The following is a 22,575-nucleotide window of genomic DNA, read 5'->3' on the forward strand; positions in this document are numbered from 1 at the left end:
ATATAATTACAGAGTTGATCAATGAATATGGATTTCTTTACCCTGGTGGTCAGCAAAAGTAATATCCAGCAGGATTTATAAAAAGCCAACTTCTGATATCGTTTAATTAAATGTAAAATACTGATAAACCTGCCTGGTCTATAGCTGTCGGTTTGTGTTGGCTGGTAAGCTTGATATTCTAAACTATGTATGTTGGAATGACATCACAAATTAATAAAACTGTTGTCATGTGTATTAGCTAACAATGGGCTGTTCCTTATTAGAACATGTGTTGTTAACTGTTTCTACAGTTCAGTGCCCCTCAAACTTAATCTAATGTTAATGTTTCCATGTACAATCGTTTCGAAGTTTATTGCCTACTTTCTCCTCACAACTTTCGTACTCTTGCTATGTTGTATTTAGAGCATATCTGTTTAGTTTGAATGTTTATCGAACTATAAATGCAGTTGAAAGGAAGGCTCCTCTGGAAAGCAGTGCTGCTCTAAGCAGGACTATCCTCTTTTAGATGACAATAATAAAAAAATTAAAAATTAGTCATAAAAAAGGAAGGTTTAAAATATCATGACTACCTTTATAATGAGGATTGACCTTTGCTAGATTTTTCTTTTCTTTTCTTCCATTTGTTAGGATTTGAAGGATGAGAAACAGAGAGCTAAGATGGCTTCCTCCCGAGCAACTCTTGAGAAGTCAACCATGTTATTGTTAACCTCTTGTAAGGTAAGAAGATAAATAGTCAGCTAGATATCCAGTTTTAAGCCTAAATATAACTTTGTTCAAACCTGTGCTCAATTGTTTTTTCACGGGAAAGCAAATTTTATATTTTTAATAGCCTTCAATTCCATTTCCTGCTCCTCCTTCCCCCCCCCCCCATCCTCTCTGCACAACTTTCCCTCTCTTGTCTCCATAAAGGGGAGCAATTGTTTTGTTTAAAATGACACATCACTTGGAACCAGTTGGTTGACTTCACTAACATTGAAAGCGAGGGGAAGGGCAGGACAGGGATAACATGGATAGAGAGACAAATGGGAGGGGGGGGGCAGGGGAGGGATTTCCTCTGGAATGCTCCCATGTTTTAATGATGTATTAATAATAATACATATTTACATCAGACTAAGAAAAATTCTTAAAAAATACAAATAAAAGATACATAAAGAGTAATAAAAGTACTAAAGTTGTCAAAGCCCCCCCCCCCACCCCCAAAAAGAAAATCAGTCAATCAAATTAATGAACTAATATAAACAAGGTTAAAACAACTAAGAACAAGATCAGTCATTAAAGTACTTGATAGACAAGATGACATGTCTCTAAAATTTTTATAGATGTAATCCTTGAACCATCCTTGAGACATAAGAAAACTTGAATTAGACGTAAGATATTTGAAAACAAATTTATCCAACGAATGAGACATGACAGTTTAATGGATTATGACTTGCCCGACCGACGACGCAGTAGAAAATATTTAATATCATTCATCCGTGGCAGAAACACTGTGAGCAGATGAGCAAAGTTCTCTTCACATGTCAACAAATGGATGATTCAAACAGGCAGAAAGACAAGAGGGGTTAATAAATGAAGGATTAAATATGGCGAACTTTAAATATGAGACAGCGATCGATAAATCTTGTATGTTGATAGTAAAGCTGTCCAAGAAAATCTTTCTGGGTGTGCAAACAAGATAATATTACATCATGTATTTTACCACATCCCCCCCTCTTCACTCCCTCCCCCAATCCTGGAACGTCTTATTGCAGATATGTTCATGAAATATTCCATCTTGAGTATTGTACTCCAACCCCCCACCCCACCCCCCTCCCACCCATCCACGACATTCTCACCCGGTTCCTAAGAGCTATATACTCCAATTAGGGATGCTCATGGATTGTAGCATCTCAAATATTCTACCCCTGACCTTTCCCTTCCCATCCCTTCCCTCCTCTTATTCCATCCCACAAATGGCCTGTTGGTAGAGATTTTGGAAGTAGTCTAATTTTGTTTTGTTGCGTGTATTTTACTCTGCACATTTCGATCTTGCGACTGTAGGATATACTTCTGCCTGTTCACATACCCATCTGTTAGGTCTGTTAAATGAAGTGAAGCAAAATAGCACATGTTGTGATATTAAAGTAACAAAAGGTGTATTAACCCTTCATATCTGCATTATCCATCAGTAGAGAGTAACTAAACAGTTTCCGTAAACAACATGACACTTGATCGATAGTATACAATAGTTAACATGAATGTTGAATGTGTTGATATAACTTTATATCTTCATCTCAAAAAGTCAAAAGGGCTGTCTTTTGTTTGCTTTTTGGAGAGGGAAGGGGGGGGGATTATGAAAGAAAACAAGTTGCATTTTCTGTATAAAGCCATGGACAGATGCTTGGACAACAACTTTTTAACTTGCCTTCATATTAAACCGGATATATCCTGTCAATAATATGGTCTCAAGACCAAGCAATCTCAGAGTTATAAATTTTCGGTCAATTGGATGTCGAGGTCAGGGCTGGTGTCTAAGATATATACCTACAGAACTAGCTAAATGTCGTATTTTTGTCGATGGTGTGGCCTGGAGGCTAAACATCCCACTTCTATGAATTTGAAGGCCATTTTATATTCGAGACTGGACTGGTGTGTAGTGCATGATATGTTCATACACCTGGCTAAATGTGATAATATTCTTGTCAAAATAATCTGGCCTTGAGAGGGAAAACCTACCTGGTTTAATGAACCTGTACTTTCTTATTATCTTCACATTTAAGACAGTTCACATGAGTTAACATTATCACCATCGGGCGGGTTAGGTTCGGTTGATTAACCAGCGTTAGTCATGCATGGTACAACCCCCTCGTCAGCCAGCATCTGTTTGCTGCTAAAGTACGATCTTGCTTGATTTGGTTGTGATTAATCTTTGTGATTTTATCGGGTTTAAGACGGATTAATACTTTCTCAACAGTTTTCTAGGAATCTCTATAATAAATCCACGCTTTTCTTTAGAAAATTTCCACATGTATCCTTAGTGTGTATTTATTATGTGTATTTCCACAAGTTCAATTGTCTGTATTGTAAAAGTCATCTTGGGTTTAATAAGCAAAGTTTAGCAGACATTTATGAAGAATTAAAATCAAAGTGGAGGGCAAAATACTGCTGGGTTCAAATATTCCCAGGTGAAATTGGACTTGTAATGTTTATTTTCCTTTAATTCTATAAAAAACTCTGTTTGGATTTCTGCTGAGCATTATGGGTAACAACCAGGCAAGATATAGTTTCTTTTGGTAAGACCAAAATATCTCTTTCATTCAAATGTTTCGCATTAAATTATGTTTCACAAAATATTACTGTCTTTGATTGGGGGGGGGGGGGGGAATTGTTCATTTGGGTGCTGTAGCAAATTGTGAATATAATGCTCTTCAAGTGAGAGTGTTAATAGTTACATTGTTATAGTCACATTAATGTTAATACTTAACACACTGCTCATAATATACATATTTTATTTATTTGGGCACGTCTCAGAAAGGTGGTAATTTCATATCTTCTGGTTTCATGTTATTACGATAGCATAATGTGAGGTGTAAAAATGTGATGTCTGAAAAAGACCCTCCCCCCTTTTCTCCCTCCCTAAAAAAAAACAGAATAATTTGTTTACTCTACTTTGGTAAATAAAGCACATACATCAGCCTAAAGAGAGCCTATGTAAAAACTGTGAATGTCTTCTTTTTGTAAAAATATATATATTTTTTTTAATCAAATTTTTAGGACCATATTTGACAGTTTCCCAAGACTTACAAAAAAAAATCGTTGATGCCTTTCGTTATTATAAAGGAACAGTATCCGTCTGTCGAAAAGATATTTCGCGTCAGTCCGCAAGGACATCTTATATATTTGTTCTCCTCCCGAGGGGTGAATAGGAAGAAACATTCGAGAAGAAATTCCATAACTATTCAGGAATGTCATCTCTGACAATTGTCGTTATTATATTAAATCAGGCAAACTGGATGCTGTCATTGTTCACATGTAAGATGTAGCCAGAGAACACTCTTCTTCCAATTAAAGTTTTACAAAAGCTTCTACAATTTGTCATCCAGTAGCCGCGAGTACTCCATTCGAACATCAAGATGAGTTTGATTTCTACGCAAATTGTATAAACGCTCACCCGACGGATACCGACGGCCGACCTGGGTGAACGGTGTTAGCAACCGTTCAAAATTAAAAAAAAAAAAAAAAATGCAGCTAGACCTTGACTTTTCTACGACGACTTGGAAATTGGTCGCTACACAAATTGTCGTGAGAAATTTCCCAAAGAATAATTATATTTGGTGTGTATGCTGTTGTGATGTACAACTATGTCTCCATGGCAACCAATCATATATATCTGCAAGGTGTACTACCAGGATGACGAGTTGAAATGCATATTTTTTATCATCATCCATAAAGATTTCAGGAAGTAATTATTGACAAATATACAAATGTTTACTAGGTCAAGGATGACAATACTGTTTGGTATGTTGGTGTTTTTCTTGATCCCCTGTTATTAAAGCTGTTCCTATAGCTATTGGGCAGAGTCAGATTGGTCAATTGATTTCCGTTTGAATTTCATTCTCACTCGATAACTCTGTGAAGTCAGTCTCCTGGCAATGGTCGTTTGTCCTTGGAAACATTTGTACCTTCTTTTTGTTTCACTGATCTGTCAGTCATTGTTAGAGAACGGAGGTATAATGGCTTCACCGTTTTAACGGTGTGTTCTCTTTGACATGAGAGGCGACAGCCTTCGTCACCATCTATCTTGTACATTTTGAAAATAGGAGGAGGTATAGAGGGTGATAAGGAGGAGGGGGGAGGGAACAGGTTGGGAGGGGGGAGGGGAGGGTTTATAAAAATTGAAGGGAGAGAATCATGAGAATATCAAGTTCCCTGCCACTTTGAACCATAAATACCGTAAATAGGTGGAAGTGTTATGATACGGCTGTGTGAACCACTACATCAAGCATGCACACTCCATATAGTCCTGAGCCACTGCTATCTGCTTGTATTGTACTATCCAACTTTCACTCCTTACATCTTTTTCCTCTGATATTGCAAACCATTTCCCCCTACCCCCCCACCCTATAACTTGTGTGTTTTAGTGCTTGCTGTCATTAGTTGATTATTTGTATAAGGGAATTTGTGATTATGATGAACTAATGGATCACATCATGTCCAACTGACACCCCAGTCACCCCTCCCCATCCCCTTTGAACTCTTTGTACCAACTGTTCCCTTTAGCACATTTTAATTATTGCTTGGAAAAATTCATAGCAGCTAGTATATCATTAAAGATGACAATAATAAAAAAAAATTTATATATACTGTATATTAGTCAGTACACATGACACTCAAATGATCCAAACAGGAATGACAATATACAAAAACCCACCATCAAATGCCATGTTTCAAATTTGATATTTTATCGCTCTCCGACATTGAAGGTTATATACGATGGTAGTTAGTTAAGTATGAGTTTACTCCAGTTCAAATTTGTTATATAATTTCCTTGATTAACCTTCCTGTGTTAAAGATATCTCTCCCATTTCCGAGTATCGATTTTCTCCGCTCCTACTCTTTCCTCGTATTTCCGGTCACTTCTTTGATAGTATAAGGTACGGGAATTGTGAGTCACGAGAGGAAGACTCGTTAAATGAACCTAATGTAAGGAAAAATGAAGTTATCAAAACGATGAGAAACCTATTAGCTTTTTCAAGTAAATTAGATTATACGAAAAAGAGGAAACCTTGCCCTTTCCCATATTGTACATGTTTTCTCTACAGCAGGCGTGTGCACATTGCACACAAGTCGATATTAGTCGTTCGAAAATTTTGACTCAAGACATAATATGTCAATTACCTAAATTATTCACAACATGGACATTTTTTTCATGATTTTGTAGCAGAGATAGATTTGCTTTTCATTTTTTCAATATGAAGGAAGATTGGCCATGAAGAGAAAGAAATTCTGAGCATTCATTTCTCAATTTTTGTTTTTTAAATTTTTTCTTCTTCAAATTTTAAAGTTTAGGATTGAAGAGGTGGAAATAAAATTCACAGACAGTTATTATGTTGTATTCCTGTTTTTTCCTTCAAGAATCAAAAGCAAAATTTTAATTGATGAATGAATGTATACCCAAACTCTAACTGACATAAAATTGTTTTTTTTTCACCTAATTCTTTGAGAGTGAAAACGGTTACATTTCAATTCAATTACCAACACATGGGGACTGACGTAAACTTTTGTTTTTAGCCCTAGTTCTTTGAGAGTATGAACAGAGACAATTTTAGGGAGAGAAGCACTGAAAACGTTTCATTGACAGGGTCTCTATAAATTTAGTTTTAACTCCCCCCTCCCTTTTTTGGTTTCGATGATAATCGTAACTTTGCATTCATGAAGGCGTGCGTGTGTGCCCAGCTTGTAAACATGATATCTGAAGAAGCGAAGGTCCATCCAATTTCATATGTGGTGTGTAGAAGTACCACATTGAGTGCAAGAAGCCTATTGTTTAATGTGGAGGTCAGAGGTCATTTGGGGTTACCAAGGGTCAAATTGTGAAAACCTTCTTAACACAATATCTCAAGAAGGGAACCTTGGACAGAGGTTATATTTGGTTTGTAGATGTATCATATCAAATTTAAGGAGCCTATTATTGCTTTTTGGTGGAGGTCAAAGGTCATTTGAAGTTAACAAACGCCAAGTATTTACTTCACTCCTCTTTTACCTGTCTCTCTACACTAACGCACCTTCCTAAACATAATATCGCAAGGGGGAAGCTTGGACAGATCGCATATTATGTATGTAATTGTACCACATTGAATACAAGAAGCCTAATGTTGTGGATAGAGGTCAATGGTCATTTGAATTCAACAGAGGTCAAATTGTGAAAACCATGTTTTACACAATATTTCAGCAAGTACAGATGTCATATTTAGTATGTTGATCTATCACATTTATTATAAGAAGCCTGTTGTTGAGGTCAATGGTCATTTCAGGACAGCCAGTGTCATTTTGTATTTATTGTTTGTCACATCACACTGCTTTTCACTATATTACCAAGTATGTTGTACAGTGTACACCCTCACTGTACATTATGTCAGATTCATGAAGAAAACTGCTCATGTTACATCATCGAAACTACAATGCAGTTTTGCATTGTGGATTTTTTTTTTTTTCCTGTTTTGTGCTGTTATCTGAATAAATTTTAAACTTTTCAAAAGGCACCTTGCAGATTGGCTTTGACTCGTGTAAAAGGTTGTTGTGACATTACAGTGAACCCCAGCATAGCAACCGGCTAGCTCTTACTGAAAGTCATTGAACTACCAAGCATGCAGCTTACATCCTCCCATCTGTGTCCTGAAACATACTAAAAACCAAGAATCGTAATAATGATAAAGCCTTTCAATTACCATCCATGTCATCCTTTACTCCTTAGAGAAATTGAGAACTGGTTTTTGAGGGAAAAATTAGTAAGTCTTAAAGCCTGGAAGCATTCTGGTATAATCTGACTTGATCTTAGTGTGCATGTTCTAATTTCTCGAAAGATTACGACTAAACTTGCCTTTAAGCATACGTGCTATACGTATGTCTGTTTGACGTCTTAACTGCAGAGATGTGTATTAAAGGGGGCCCTCAGATCATCAGTAAATGTTACTGTGTTAATGCAAGCAGACAGAAATGTCATTTGGTCTTTCAGTTTTCACAGATTGTAGAAAATGTAACCATAAACTTGTTTCTTGGGTTTGTAGAATAAAGTTTCATTTTTCCCCATCCCCCCTACCCCCTCTGGTAGCAAAATGGTTGTAATAATTCCTGGTTACATTCATAAAAATTAGTCTTCTTTATTTACTAATGTTCATCAATAATGAGAGTGATTTTCACATATTTATAATAACAGAAACAAACTTTGGCATATTATGTGCTTGTATTGTGGTCGCATCGATATCATATAAGTTATCTTTTTTGCTTTGGTATTCATGCACATATTATATACGTTGAGAGTGTTGTTTTTTGTCGTCAATTTTTTACTTCATTTCAATCAATCGATCAATCAATCGTAACAACAAAGCGTTTACAAAGAGATAATATTAAAATATAATAGCAAGAGCATCAATATAGTGTTAGAGAGTCTGTTGGCATGCTTGAATTAAATACTTCAAGTTGTAGTCCTGGAGATATGCTCAGCAATAACTGACTCAAGTGTAAATTGTTTTCCTTCCAAAAGCACTTGGGATGAAGTAAATAGGCAAGAGGCTTCATACGTAAAGGGGAATGTACACTTTCGTATGTTGCGTTAGGTCGGCGAGCCAAAGTTTCTGCTGCGGTCGCATGTTTCCCCCCGAATTGAAAGAGGCAGCTGTGATTACTGAACAATCATTTCCTCGGGGGAGCAAAGCGTCCACGGTTGTACTCTAGGACACTCTGTGTATATAGATCTGTGTGGAGAAACAACCCAGGATTTTGTAAAGCGGTTTGTAAAATGCAACCGAAAGAGGTTTTAGGATTACAAGACAAGATGGAGATAAGGATTCACAGTTTAAAGGGATTCTACAGATATGGGTATTAAACATGCCACCGATGGGTCAGAGAAAAATATTCTGCGATATGTTAATTATTATATGTTAGCTCATCTAACCTCAAGACTAATGAACTCAAAAACTTTTTGAAGCCTTAAAAATAAGTATACTAAGTGAGTGAAAATTTACTTTCTAACAATCTAACAAAAATTGAATACTTTATTGAAACACTATTGAATCTGATATTGAGAACTGTTCTATCATTATTATGTATCATAAATAGATGTAGCGATAGAATGCAACCCAAAAAATGCTTTTATAAATACCCCCCCTCCTCGGAATTATTTTGATTGAATTTTCTTCAGACTCTAGTGTTCTTAAATTTGCTAATGTTTAAATTGAAATTTTAAGATTCACAGTCTTGTATCAAGGCATTAAGGCCTTCTCACACAACTACAACATTTAACTCCTGGTCATTAGTGACTTGTTATACCCACACACCAAAGTATGCATTATGCAAACGGGTCGCTCCCCAGGCACTACAGTGCGTCACATCTAGGTGTCCCGGTGGGGGGGGGGACTTCCCATACGGTGCAGCCACAAACCAGTGCACTCAAGTATATTTTAGAGTTACCTCGCAGACCCATATTTATACACCTGGGCGAAGCGAGGCAATGGAGATAAAGTGCCTTGCCCAAGGACACAAACAACGTAATGTTCTGGCCAGGACCCGAACCTGCACTCCTTAGATTGCAAGTCCATTGCCTAGTTAGTAGACATTTGACCATGGCGCCCTCTGTCAGAGAAAGAGAGATATAGAGGACATGCAAGTTGGGAGGTCCTTTAAAGTATTTTGTAGGGAGTTCTGTCTGACAGAATTGTAGCTTGTTCCAACCAACGGCTGAAACTGGTGAGAAATAGAGAATGAAAAATAGGTCACAGGTATACACAAACAAAAAGGTTATTCCATTGCAGCCTAGTAAAAAACTAGAACGGCTTTTAAGATGTTGATCAGAATTAAGCTGAATTGACGCTGGAAGACACTACTACTTTCAGTTTTGTATACAATTTCAGAATTAATCAAAAGAGTATGTGAAAAAAAGAACAAAATTAGATTAAAGAATTAGATCAATTGACCTTTGACACCAGGTTATATGCAAATGTTCCTTACATATAATTATTCTGGCATATGTTTGTAGATGGACAATTTAAGCCCAGTTGAAATTTGGGTCATTTTTGTAGCTTTTGCATATATTAGCTACAGCAACGTAAGAAGAGAGTTTGGTCTAGGTATAGTGTACAAACTCACGGCGGTAGTCGTCATATGATTCTCAAAATTTGGACGTTGATTGTATCTTAAATGTGTTCTAGTATTTAATTTTTCCACTTTTTTTAGTTATTTTGTACTGGTTATTCATTCATTGACTGCTGATACCTTTGCCATATTGCCAGAACATACTAAGTTAATTATTTTGTCCACCCAGTAAATTTGTTTGCCCACAAATGTTCATGCTCATATCAGAGATATGCATCAAAACAACCAAAACCATGTGAGCCAGCTATCTCAAGTAGAAGTATGAGAATAACTTAATTTTGCCCCCTTTGGGTAAATGATATTCCATAATATTCCACAAAACTGGTTCTTTCTGACCCTCACCAGTTTGTCCAACTTGATTTTGGCTATGGTGTATGGTATCCTGGATTAAATGAAACCAATTAGTTTGACTACACCCTTCTCCCCCTGTCCCCCCCCTCTCCCTCATAAAAATAACATTTACAGCAGTGGTTTATTTGAAGGATGCTGACATCACCATTATGCAATTGTAAGTCCAATGTTGCCAACCAAGTAAAATTGTAGAAATAAATCCACTCTAGGGATTGGCAATAAAAAAGAATAAAAGCTGCCCCAGCCAATAAACTCAATGTATTAACTACCCTACTTAGTGCTTACTCAGGCCTAACATTTTATCCTTCAAATTTTGTGGTTTGGCACATTTTGGACTGATTTTTGTGTTGACATTATTATTATAATCTGTGACGACAGATATTTTTACACTAGGAATGCATTCACTTTATCATTGACACCTGGTCCCACACGACTCCCACTATTACACTATATGTTGCTACATCGTGATCTGTTCGTACTCGGTTTGTTAAATGTAACAATTAAATATCATCATTATCGGCCGCAAACTTTAGCACTCTAATCATTGCTAGAGGATTTCCAAAAGTATTTTCTAGAGCCTTTGATCAACCAAATTATTTCCAGATATTTCCAGAAAGTGAGGAATGTTAGAATAGATAAATGATAATATCTCACAGTGCGGTGGATTATAACTACTTTAAGAGTGGCAATAAAAACTGTCTCTTGAAATTTGAGCATGGGTGACCATTATCAGACTCTCTAGCATATTTGGGAGTTATACTGATGACCTTAGGGCAGATGTTTTAAACTGTAGATGTTGAGTTTTAAGTTTACTCAACTCTGTGATCTGAACACCTCTCCCTCTCTCAACGGCACTCGTCAAACCGTAGCTCGGAGGGCAAACAGCATCTGTTATGAAAACGAATTTGCATTTATAGTAAGTGAGAAACACACAGGCAAATATATGCCGGGGTGTGCCATCTTAATCGCGAATGGAACAAAAAAAAGTCGGTCACCGCAATTGCATTTGAATGCAACCAGGGCAAGGAATAGCTGTCAAAAATTTTGCGCCATTGTCCGAGAATCGGATCGCGATAATAACAGACACGTCGTCGTCGTGGAGTTGACTCTCGAGAAATATTCAAAGACAAGCACATCCACGTACGTCGATGCGTGTGTGGAGTGAGCTGGCTACTGCGTACTGTATTATTATACACATCATCTTTCAAATCTTTAAAATTGTAAGAGAAATATTCTGAAGTGTGTTGGTCTTGATACTGTTTCAGAAAGACAGACAGTAGTTTGGTTATAAATGCGAGGCAAGTGTCAGCTGACAGGGTGCCCTGTGTCGTCAGGTCTAGTGTGTAGAAGAAGAATTTAGAGAATAGTCTGTTTACACAGGCAGCCAAATTTTTGTCTCATTATTAAACAGCCTGTCTTTTCGTCTTGTATGATCTTAATATGAATTTTACCTTTTAGGATGCTATACTGTGACCCTTTAATTATATATGTAAAACAATGACGCTATTTTCAACTCAAATATAAAAGAACCCTTTTCTTTTTGTAGTACTTTTATGGTTATTCTATCTTTAGTATGGTACTAGTTGTGTAATCTCTTAATGGATGTCTGTAAATTCTTAGATTCATTAAATTATTCATAATTAAGCCCAGTAATTTTAAAAACAAAAATGACATGATCCCCTTTCATCCAGCTGTTTTTCGTGAATAAAGTGCAGGCTGGACGTCTCAATTACTAAAGAAGTACACAACGTTCTCTTTGTCGACTGGCATCTTCGACAGTATTTATGTAAAATAAGTACTGTAGCTACAATATATGGCTTCTGATCAAGTACCCTGTTAAAAGAAACCTCTCTGCATGTAAGGAGTCTGCCATTCAGGATTTAAATAAAAATTTGAAACCCCAGAATATATTTTGCTTCGAGTCTGTCCTTGACTTCTCCTCGTAGCAGCATTGATTTTATACCTTTCCTCACAGCTATCAGCAAAAGTGAGTCATTATGGAACAGGAGGTGAACCCTCATGCGATGTGTTTCATGTTTGTAGGGACAATCTGAGAGAGATATTTTGTCCTCATCCCTTCAACAATTTGTTTGAATTTCTGAATTTAAAAAACAACTTCATTGTAGACATTAAAAGATGACATTTCAGTGGACCCTTTAAAGTCATTGCTATGTACAGTAGATGAGGCAGTTCAAGAAAGATGCAACTGATCATGAAATGATGGTCTAACGACATGAAAATAAAATATAAAAAAAGCACTTGGAGGAAGTCCAGAGGATTGAAACTGCAATGTGAACACACATTTTGTCAAGTAAAAGGAATGTGCATATTATGATAATAGGTACAAAGTTAACTTTTAAGAGCTGGGACAGGACTCTCATAACATTGAATTGTTAAACCTGCTTTAATACAGATTAAAACATGATACTAATACAGGTTATCCATCCATCCTCCTCCCCCTCTCACCTCCCCCCCCCCATATAAAATATATGAAGGAAATAGTGCATATAGAAATGCACTTTTATTGGATAAATATCCTTACAATGAAGCCTAACTGTGATTTAGGAAAAAACAAAACAGGTGACTTACGATGCAAATAATTCATGAATATTCATTATAGTAATTAATGTAGTAAATTAGCACAAGACCCTTATAAGAAAACCTCATACCTGACTGCTTTAGAAGCCAATTATCCACACCCTCGCTAGGAAAATATCCATAGTAAGTTGATGTTCTACTCTGTGAAGGATATATGTGTAGGATATATGTGTTGTGGATTATAAAGGTACAGAACTATTGTAAAATTGTTCATATAAATACAATTACCCTTGAAAACTTTTGGAATCTATGGTTTTGCTTTGCTCTTTTTCTTTTAGACCCATTTAAGACACCCGGAATCTCAAGCATCCCGTCTGGCCAGAGACGGCATTATTAGCAGCATTCACTCTGCCTTAGATACCATTAGCAGTGTAGTAGAAGAGCGCCCTCTACCGCAGTCACCAACCAATACATGCTACACCAACGGTGTCACCACGCCTCAGAAGAGAGCCCATACAGTACTGAAGGAATTTTTGGTAAGAGGGACTGTTTAGAAATCAATTAATACGCCCATGAATAAAGCGAAAGTGGCCGGTTATCTTTGCAATGAAAATTAGTCTAATAATAATAATATAAACAAATCAAGTACAAATAAAGAAATAATAAAAGCAATGCTAAAATGGAATTTTATCAGTTATAATTCTAAGCGACTTCTTTATTTTGTACCGATCGATAAGGCATGTTTTTTTAATGTCCCACGGCTATTAATTCCAGAGAGAATTTTTTCAAGAATTCTCAGACAACTCGTTGGGCAGAATTCCTTCTAAGAATGTGGTGTGTGAAGGTTATCAGCGTACATAGTTTCATAACTGTGAAAACAGTATTTACAGGTGAAGAAATCTGTGAGACCTGTAGGGGAGTCGATTCTGAACAGAGCGGTAAGTGAAGGTAGCAGTGTGTTTGATTACGTTCTACTTGCAATTTCTTGGCAGAGTGGTAAAGGGGTTGGGGTTTTGGGGTAGGAGGGAGAAAAAGGGTTGGTGTGGCTAAGTGACCACATTAAGCCTGGGGGTATATGCCATCTGGGATATTTCAAGTGCTGAATATACAAACATTTCCATGTTTGGTATTCTTGGTTAAGCGTGGCACTCAAGACAGCTATAATCTTTTGTGGAGGAAATAACCAAGGTTTTGTCATTCACAGAGTGGTACACGGGATAGGTAATATTTAAATCACCTCACACCCTTTCCCTCCCCCCCCCCTCCTCACACCACACTCTCCCAGTGTTTCAGAGACTGCTCCAGCCTTCAATTTCTAATGACTCTCGCTGTTTCAGCAGATATTTTGCTGTGCTTGTCCGCCCGACTCTTCAAGGTCGAATGTTTTCCGATACAGTATTGATCCTATCATGCACTTCCTTGGGAAAGACTCAAGTGAAAGAGTAAATTTTGCTGAGTTTATCATCGATTGATCACCATGAAGCTTATGGGCATGTCAGTGTCTTCAAATAAAATGAACACAAGAAATTAGATCAAAGAACATTTTGGGGTCTAGGTAGGTCCTAACGTGAAAGCATCGTCATAGGGATTTAATGTGATCTGGTCGAAATTTGTCGACAGTTGTCGGTTGATTAAAGGGCGTGCAAAAGGGGCTTTCTGCAAAGGTGCAAAGAGATACAATAAACTCAACATAAGGTAATTTCTGTCAAACTGGTACTAAAAGAAACATGGCATGGTTTTCTTTTAGGTTAGTGACCCAGAAAGTAAACATTTGATCAAACACCTGGGGGGGGGGGGCAGTTTGTCTTTTTTTTTTCATTTGAGATACAAAGTCAATTGATCCACAACATTGCTGATAATCTAGTTTTTCTTCTGCTTACCCCTTTTGTCAACAATTTTGGCTAGCTCTTCATTTGCATTTTAACCGATGTCTCCGAAGGGAATACATTCTATCGATCGTCGGATATCTGTCCGTGCGCGGCATAATACGCATCTCTCTTTATAAAGTATAGTCTCTGCCTCTCCTGTCATGAAATCCGCTCACCGTTCGGTTACCTCTTCCCCCCCTTGCAGGAGATAGTGGAGGGTGCAAGGGTGACCTTGGCAGACCATGCCACCAGGGAGAAACTGCAGGATATCTTACACCAGGTCAACGATTCCTCTCAAGACTTCACTGACTCGGCTTACACATCTCACGAACACAGAGAGAAAATTATCCAGCTCGGGGAGCTGGTTCGAGTTGATCTACAGGAAATCGAAAATGCAGGCAAACGACTGGTAAGTTTAAGTTCCCAGCTCGTGTTTGGAGTAAAGTAATTGCCAAAGTGCAGAGAGACCTCAAGCCATATGCTGCATGAAAATGAGTAATCACTATCGACCAATCAGATTCAAACTAAATTAGCTAACATATTTGCATATTTTTGGCGGACTGATAACTGCTCTTTCCATTTGCCAAATTTATTTTCATTCAGAGACATCGGCATAAATATTGGGGAAAATACAAGAAAAATTACACTGTTGTACAGCATCAAAAAGAAATTTAAGATTAAACCCATCGTATTCCACAACTTCTGCTGTATTTTGTCTGTTGTATGTAAAGATTTTTCCATGAGACAATTCCTTCATTACAAGGCAGATCAATTGCAGAACTTGAAAAAAACAAAAATTCATTTGAAAAGAATCGAGAAATTTTTTTAAGTATAAGTACAGAAAAGTAGTTCGATTACAAGAGTTTTCATAATCTGATGCAGTGGGACGCTTCAGCAACGCCCTAAATCAACAGAGGGCGTTGTCTGATCGATCCTATCTAATTCTAAAAATGTGATGAGCTGCAATCTGTGACTGGATCAATAACGGTACCATGAGTTGATCACACAAGTAGATACAATTTCATTGGTAGTTTTGTATAAGAGATCTTTGTAACGTTTAAACTAGCTTCAATTCAAACTAATTGTTTTAATCACCTCAAGTTGTGCTTTCTAGAGCACTTTCTTCCGTCCAGCCAAACTGCGCAAACGAACCCTTGAAGTTAGTCAATCACAGAGCGCGTCGGTATTCCAATTCATCTGGTGAGCACTTTCACGAGATCTTGGTTCTTTGATTCAAAGATCTGTAAACAGTGCAGGTTATGCATGCTAGGACCCATATAATAGCACCCTGGGTAGAAATACTGGAGACCCACATTTTAACTTACTCCTCTTCTCCCCTCCTCTACCCCTCCCCTACCCCTCCAAACAAAAAGCAATTGTTATAATTGCTTGGTCACTTCTGATCTTCAGTAGCAAACATATCAGGCTTCCCAGACAGAACCAATCCCATCGATGAACATTTAATAATACGAAGCAGAAAATGTCTTTAAACTGAGGCAGATGTCTGGACACGGTTATCCCTGTAAGGTGCTGGTGTATCCCTTGGTTTCACATCTTAGGGGGTGTTATATAATTTCCTCTTTGCCTAGCATTCAGCCTATGAACAGTTGTACGTTAATTTCATTCCAGAGAAGCACCCTTTCTTTAGATTGGCATTTCTGTATAGTCCTCATACATACTGTGTCGGTTATTCATTCATCTATATGCAAATTAGCTTCTTTCTGAGGGTATTGATGTATTCATGTCCCAGAAACCAGGGGAACTAGAGTGAAGGAAATTAATGACATACTGTAGATGTGATAGGTTTGCTTAATTATTGAAACTGAAATGAACTGTGGCAGGATAAGAATGAACAAGCAGTTGTTTAAATATGTAACGATTTGTGATTTAAGTTGCATGGTATCATGTTGATGAGGAATTTTTAAGCTTCCTGCTAGGGAAAGACTTGAAAAACATTTGTATAGTAACTTTACTATAATGTAAGTATCACAATGTATGAGTGTAGGCTTGAGAAAAGTCTGTTACTATGAAATATAGATTCTATGCATAGTATTGTAGCCTAATATTAAGCCAACAACACTTTCACAGCAGATGAACCAAGGTCTAGCCTAATTTGTATAATTTATGATTGATCAGTCTATTCTGATAATTGTCAGATATAGTGTTATCATACTTGAAGCTTGCCACCATGTGTTTCAATTTATTTATTTATTGTTATTGTTATAATTGTTTATAATTATAACTATTTTTTCTGTACTGCGAAACAACTTTTATTGGCTCATATACTGCCACAGGCTACATCATGTGAAAATGAATACATAGCAGGAAAATGGTATGAGGGAACAGGGTTGGGAGAGCTAGAAAGAAGCTCCGTAGAGGACTTTAAAATATAATTTGTAAGAGGATAAGTAAAGAAGATCTGAAGTGGGCAAAATTCTGGAATTCATAGCAGAAAATAGTTTGACATTCTTAGGAATGTGCTGGCACTTGTTCTCTCCTTTGATCCTTTCACATTTTCAGCTTTGCTAGAGTTGGTCAGGAAACTAGAGGTTAATATTGTCTCAAGCTTCAGAAAACTTGTTCAAGTTCAAAAGACTTTTTTTCCCCCCTAAAGGGTTGTAAATGAATGCAAAGGTTTGCAGGAGGTTTGTTTAGTTGCATAATAATAAAATAGTGTGTGTAACAATGTCATGCCGGTAAACAATTGTTTTTCTCTTTTCAACTTACCATACACGATGCAAAAATTTCCCATTTCTGTTGTCATCACTTAATCCAGTTTGATTGATTTAGCATTCACAGATCACTCGTTACCTTAGTACACTGTGTTGTGAATTAATAATGAGAGAAATTTACATGTTAGAACAAACCATCTCAAAATCGTCCATTGGTGAGAAATTTCACTGTTATCTGATCTTTGCCTTTCACTGTAAGTTTTGTCCTCCATCTAAAGAGAATGAAGAAAGTCGAAACTTTAAAAAAAAAGTTTTGTAAGATTTGCTCTCTATTTTTTTTATTTATTTTTTTCTTCCCAATATAGAGAGAATTTGACAATTGTCCAAGAAACAAGTGCAATTCTTTTTATCTTCTTAACCCAAAAAGTCCGACCCCAGAAATCACAATAAATACATGTGAAAATTGTGGGAACTGCTCAATACTTTTGCTTGTGCGTCTGCGTGTATCTGGTTATCGTTATTTAAAATTTTGACAACTCCTTTGAGATAGGTGACGAAGATTGCTGTCAAATAGAGAGAGAAACTTTTGATGAAGTGTGTTTATCAACAAGTCCACATTCCCCAGAGATTGTCTGCCAGTTAAGTTGTCTCAACCCACATGGCTTAGTCATCTGTCTTACTTGTCGTAATACAACTTTGCTTCCACTCAAAAGTAGTCGTCTTTTATATTGAAAACACAACTGCATTTTTTCCCCTCCTTTTATTCTGAAGTCGCAAGAGATGCTGCATTTTTTTAAGGGGGTGGGAGCAGAGAGGGTATTAGTAGTAAAAATGTTAGTGTGTATTTAGATTTCAATGAATCATTGGAGATTTAATTTATATTTTAAAGTGCAGGATCGAGAGTTTTAATTATTAACAGCCCGAAGCGGTATCGTAACTGTCTCTTGGCTTTTACATGAATCTTGCTTTAAATGAGTTGATCAGATGTAGAGCAATCTTTAAATATTACAGAATGTCCTCTGGAAAAAAAAGGTTTTATTTAAATTCAATATCTTCCGCCAGTTTCAATTTGGATTGTAAGCGTTTTTAAATTTGAATGATGGCTCAATTTTAAGCAAGCGAGTCTGCACTGTGGCAAGGATGCCTGCAGGGACCAGGCAGTTTCACATTAATAATTGAACGTTCAAGTTTATTCACCTACAGTCAGTTTACTTTGGTAATGAATGTGAGAAAACGCTGCAGCATGTCCTTTTTGTTTGGAGAGGGGAGAGGGGGGTCTACTATTTAAAAAGTTAAAATTGAAGGTTTACAGTCTTAATTGTTTCAGGTCAAGGCTTTGGTCACATGACTTTACAACACTAACCACTGGTCATTGGTAACTTGTCACCCCCACACACCAAAGTGTACATGCACAATTCAAACAGTCCCTCCCTGGGGCACTACAGTGCCCTACATCTACGTGTCCCCCGGGGGACTTCCCATAGGGTACAGCCACAAACCGGCGCACGCAACTAAACTTACAAGTTATGTCGCAAGTTCCCATTTATACACCCGGTTGAAGAGAGGCAATGGAGATAAAGTGCCTTGCTTAAGGACACAACGTAATGTTCTGGCCAGGACTTGAACCTGTAAACATTAGATCACTGCCTTAGCCACTTGACAACAATACTCACTCAAATGTTTAAAGGCTATCAGCATTGCCCACAAATATGCTAGCAAGTCCACAAAATGGTCACCCATGTTAACATTTCAATGAACAATGTATCACCATGAAATATTTTCTCTTTCCTGTAATTTAATTAATTTAAATCGTGTAATTTATTCCTTCCTCAAGAAATAATTTGGATAGTCAAGAGTTGCCAGGAAAATTACTTTGGATAATTTTTAGTCATTTCTAGCTTGTTTGACGTTCAGGCCAGTACACATACTCTGTGACAATTTTCCGTAATGTTTGTGACAACTGTAAATGGTTTGATGATTTTCCAAATTAATTCTGCCCGAAAATCTGTTTATATTACTGGTACGGGGCCTCGCGATAATTCTTGACCTCATTTCACGAGGGCTTGACATTTCCCATTCTCTTGTTACAAGTATAAAAAATACTGTTGAAAATGCAACATTCGGTGGTAAAGTGAGCAATTTTACGAAAGGTTTTCTGAATATTAAAATAATGATGTCATCTTTGGTTTATCCTTTCATTTGTGTTTAGGACAAGCAGAAGAGAGTTCGGCATGATGATGAATTGGATTCAGCAATATTAAAGATTTCGAGAACGATAATGGAACTTAGGAAACAGGTAAGGACTGTCAAGATTTATATTTCACTTAAGAGGAAAAGTTTGCTGGAAAAGGATGAATCTTTTGTCCAGTTTAATCATAAAAATGTATCATAATTTGCTGCCAACTGGAGTAATGTTTTGGAAAGTTTTGAATGTTACGATTTATAATGGCTGTTATCCCTGATGATTACCAAGAAAATATTCCACCATTTTTGGAGCACAGCCTTGCTGCCATTTTTAATCCACGTTGGTTTGCTTTAAATCAATACTTACTTACATGAACATTTTTTGAGTTTTTGGATTGAGTATTTCTGTTAAAGTAATATTTATATTAGTTTCACGAGTAGAGAATATAGAGAATATAGAGAAAATAGAGAAAAAGAAGAAAATGATAAACTTCAGCAACAATTAGTGACCTTGCCTCTTCATTGATGACTTTGGCATTCAACTTACTCAAGGTCCAGTAAATTTCTTAGGCATCGTCTTTACTAATAAATGCGACGATCTATTTCATTTGAATTTCATTCCTGAACTATCCAGACTTAACAGTTGTTTACGTATCTGATCTACTGGAGATTTAACCCCAACGGGAAGGAATATAATTGTTAAAAGCCTCACGCTTTCTCAACTAGTATACTTGTTCTTAATTCTTCCAAAATCTGCCAAAAAGCTTCATTAAAGAAGTTGAGCACATCATCTTTGATAATATCTGGCATGGAAATCCAGACAAAGTTAAACGTTCATCGATAATAAGTTGTGTAGGTGAGGGGGGTTTAAAGGTACCTCTTATTGAGAGTCTTGTTTAAAGTGTGAAGTGTACCTGGGTTTGCCGTTACACAAATGATATGGATGGACCTTGGAAAATTTTCTTTGATCTCTACTTATCATCGTTTGGTAAAACACTGTTTTTTGAAATGCAATTGTAATAAATTTGATATCAAGAACATTCCAAGCCGTTTATTAAACAACTTTGTGAGGCGTGGTGTGATATCTCTTACATGCCACCCACAGATACTTTCGGCGATGAATACTTGATGGTATTAATATAGCCATTAATAATATTTTGTATAAAAAAGGGATTTTATTTGTAGGAGATCTCTTTGATGAGAATGGTGCTCCTTTGTCTTGTAATGCTTTTGCAAATAAATACAAGCCGAGTGCTCAAGTTTCCGTTTACGACTTATGAGGGTTTAATGAACGCCCTTCCAATTGAATGGAAGAGGGCTGGTTGTAGTAATCTTAACTTTTCAAATCTGTCTTCTGACTTTCATGAAAGGTTTATCCATTCTTACTCTGCCTTCCCAATTCTGCTATTCACGTTACCTCAAAAAGGATCTCTAGGCCGCCTACCGCCATTCACAAAGTGGTAAAATACTTTTGTTGACATTACTGAGCACGATTGGCGTCGCATATTTAGTATTCCTTGGAGCACTCTTTCTGAGGCCAAGCTTCAATTCTTTCAGTTCAGGTTTCTGCACAGGATTTTTAGGTACCAATAGGCTTTTTTTTGATGGGGAAGTCAGAGTCTCCGCTCTGTTCCCTTTGCAAAACTGACGAGGAGTCAATCGAGCACTTTTTTTTGGGGGGGGGGGGGACTGCTACGTTACTGCAAATTTTATCCTTAATGCTGGAATGCGGTTTTTAAAATAGGCAATTCTTTGTCTCCAAACAAGATATTTATTTTTTGGTTTTGGTAAGGTTAACTGTCACCCGTAGAACTTCGTAATTTCTTAATATATACATTTTTTGTTTGCAAGAGAAGTATAAACACCAAGCCAAATATTAATGAGTTACTTTTTTAAATTTAAATATGCCCTGAATGTCGAAAGTCTCAATCATTTTAAGCAAAAGAACCCCTGGAAAAGTTAAATTTTCCAGAGCTTAGAAATGCCTTTTCAGTTTGTCCAAAACTTGTTCACGTAGATTTTTCTCATTTAGCTTTGTACTGCAACTGGTTCCTTGTCTACCTATATCAACTGGCATTAACTGCAGACTTTTGAATATGTAACAGACCATACAAAATTTGTTTTTGCAATGTATATTATTATTATTATTATGATTATTATTATTAATGTGTACCGCATTAAGTGATTGTGCATTCACTTGGAGTAAAAGAAAAGAAAAAAACAGACTTAGGCTCTTCTAATTGTGTATGGTGCTTTCAGAAGTACCTTTTAAGAACAACATCATTTTCAGGGCTACTATGCTATCATTGAGTTTATCTACCTAATTTATTCTTCTGTGAATTTTTCATCAAGTACTCACCCTCTCTACCTGATTTACTCCCCCGGCCCCATCAGAGGGAGATGGGGGGGGAAAGAGGGGGGTTGGAAGGTTCATCACTTGATCATCTCAATTCATATATCACTGTGCATCCTGAAGGAAAATACAATTATTGATAGAGAGACCAATGCTTGATCACATGCATCATAAAAGTGCAAACACATTTAACTGTCCAAAGAAAACCTTCCCTTACCCCCTGAAATATGTACAATGAATCAGATTTACCTGCAGGGAAGTACATTACAAGCTGTCAGAAATAGGTGGAGGGTAAATACCACTCTGTTTTGAAGTGGTACAGAGGCCGGTTGAATTGCTTTAGGGGGAGGGTCATGTTGCATGTTATCAGGAAAACGAGGCACAAAGTTATGTATGGCCTTAGAATGATAGCAAAAACACATAAATGTCATGCAGAAATAATTCAATATAATACAACGTAGGCAAAAAAAATGGAAAGAAATTTCAGATTTCAATATCTATCAATTTTTAACCTGAATCTTGAAACAAGAAACAAAACAAATGTATATAAATACATGTATATTGTTTTCCATGATGTGAAATTTGATAGAAAATTCTTTGTTGCAAGTTGGGTTTGAGATGTGTATTAAACTAATTGCCTGTTAAGATCTTAGTGAGTAACTGTTATGTAGTGTATTGTGAGAAGTTTTGTATGACCATTTAACCTTTCTTAGTTTGCATTTCTCTTCTACATGGTTCAGTCACTTTGTCCCTGAACAGA

General features: G+C 36.8%; 1 protein-coding gene across 5 annotated transcripts in view; it reads left to right on the forward strand.

Annotated features, from left to right (window-relative positions):
* LOC139964695 (alpha-catulin-like) overlaps positions 1-22,575 on the forward strand; it is a 185,658-nt gene that overhangs the window by 77,960 nt on the left and 85,123 nt on the right. For all 5 annotated transcript variants that reach the window (XR_011792069.1, XM_071966537.1, XM_071966540.1 and 2 more), the window contains exons 5-8: positions 628-717; positions 13,077-13,274; positions 14,812-15,015; positions 19,488-19,574. Coding sequence is in view for 4 of the 5 variants with exons in the window: in XM_071966537.1 (XP_071822638.1) it covers positions 628-717; positions 13,077-13,274; positions 14,812-15,015; positions 19,488-19,574 (579 nt within the window). In the remaining variant the exon portion in view is untranslated. The remainder of the gene's footprint in view (positions 1-627; positions 718-13,076; positions 13,275-14,811; positions 15,016-19,487; positions 19,575-22,575) is intronic.

This window comes from Apostichopus japonicus, chromosome 23, assembly GCF_037975245.1.
Source record: "Apostichopus japonicus isolate 1M-3 chromosome 23, ASM3797524v1, whole genome shotgun sequence".
In the NCBI taxonomy this organism is placed as follows: domain Eukaryota; kingdom Metazoa; phylum Echinodermata; class Holothuroidea; order Aspidochirotida; family Stichopodidae; genus Apostichopus; species Apostichopus japonicus.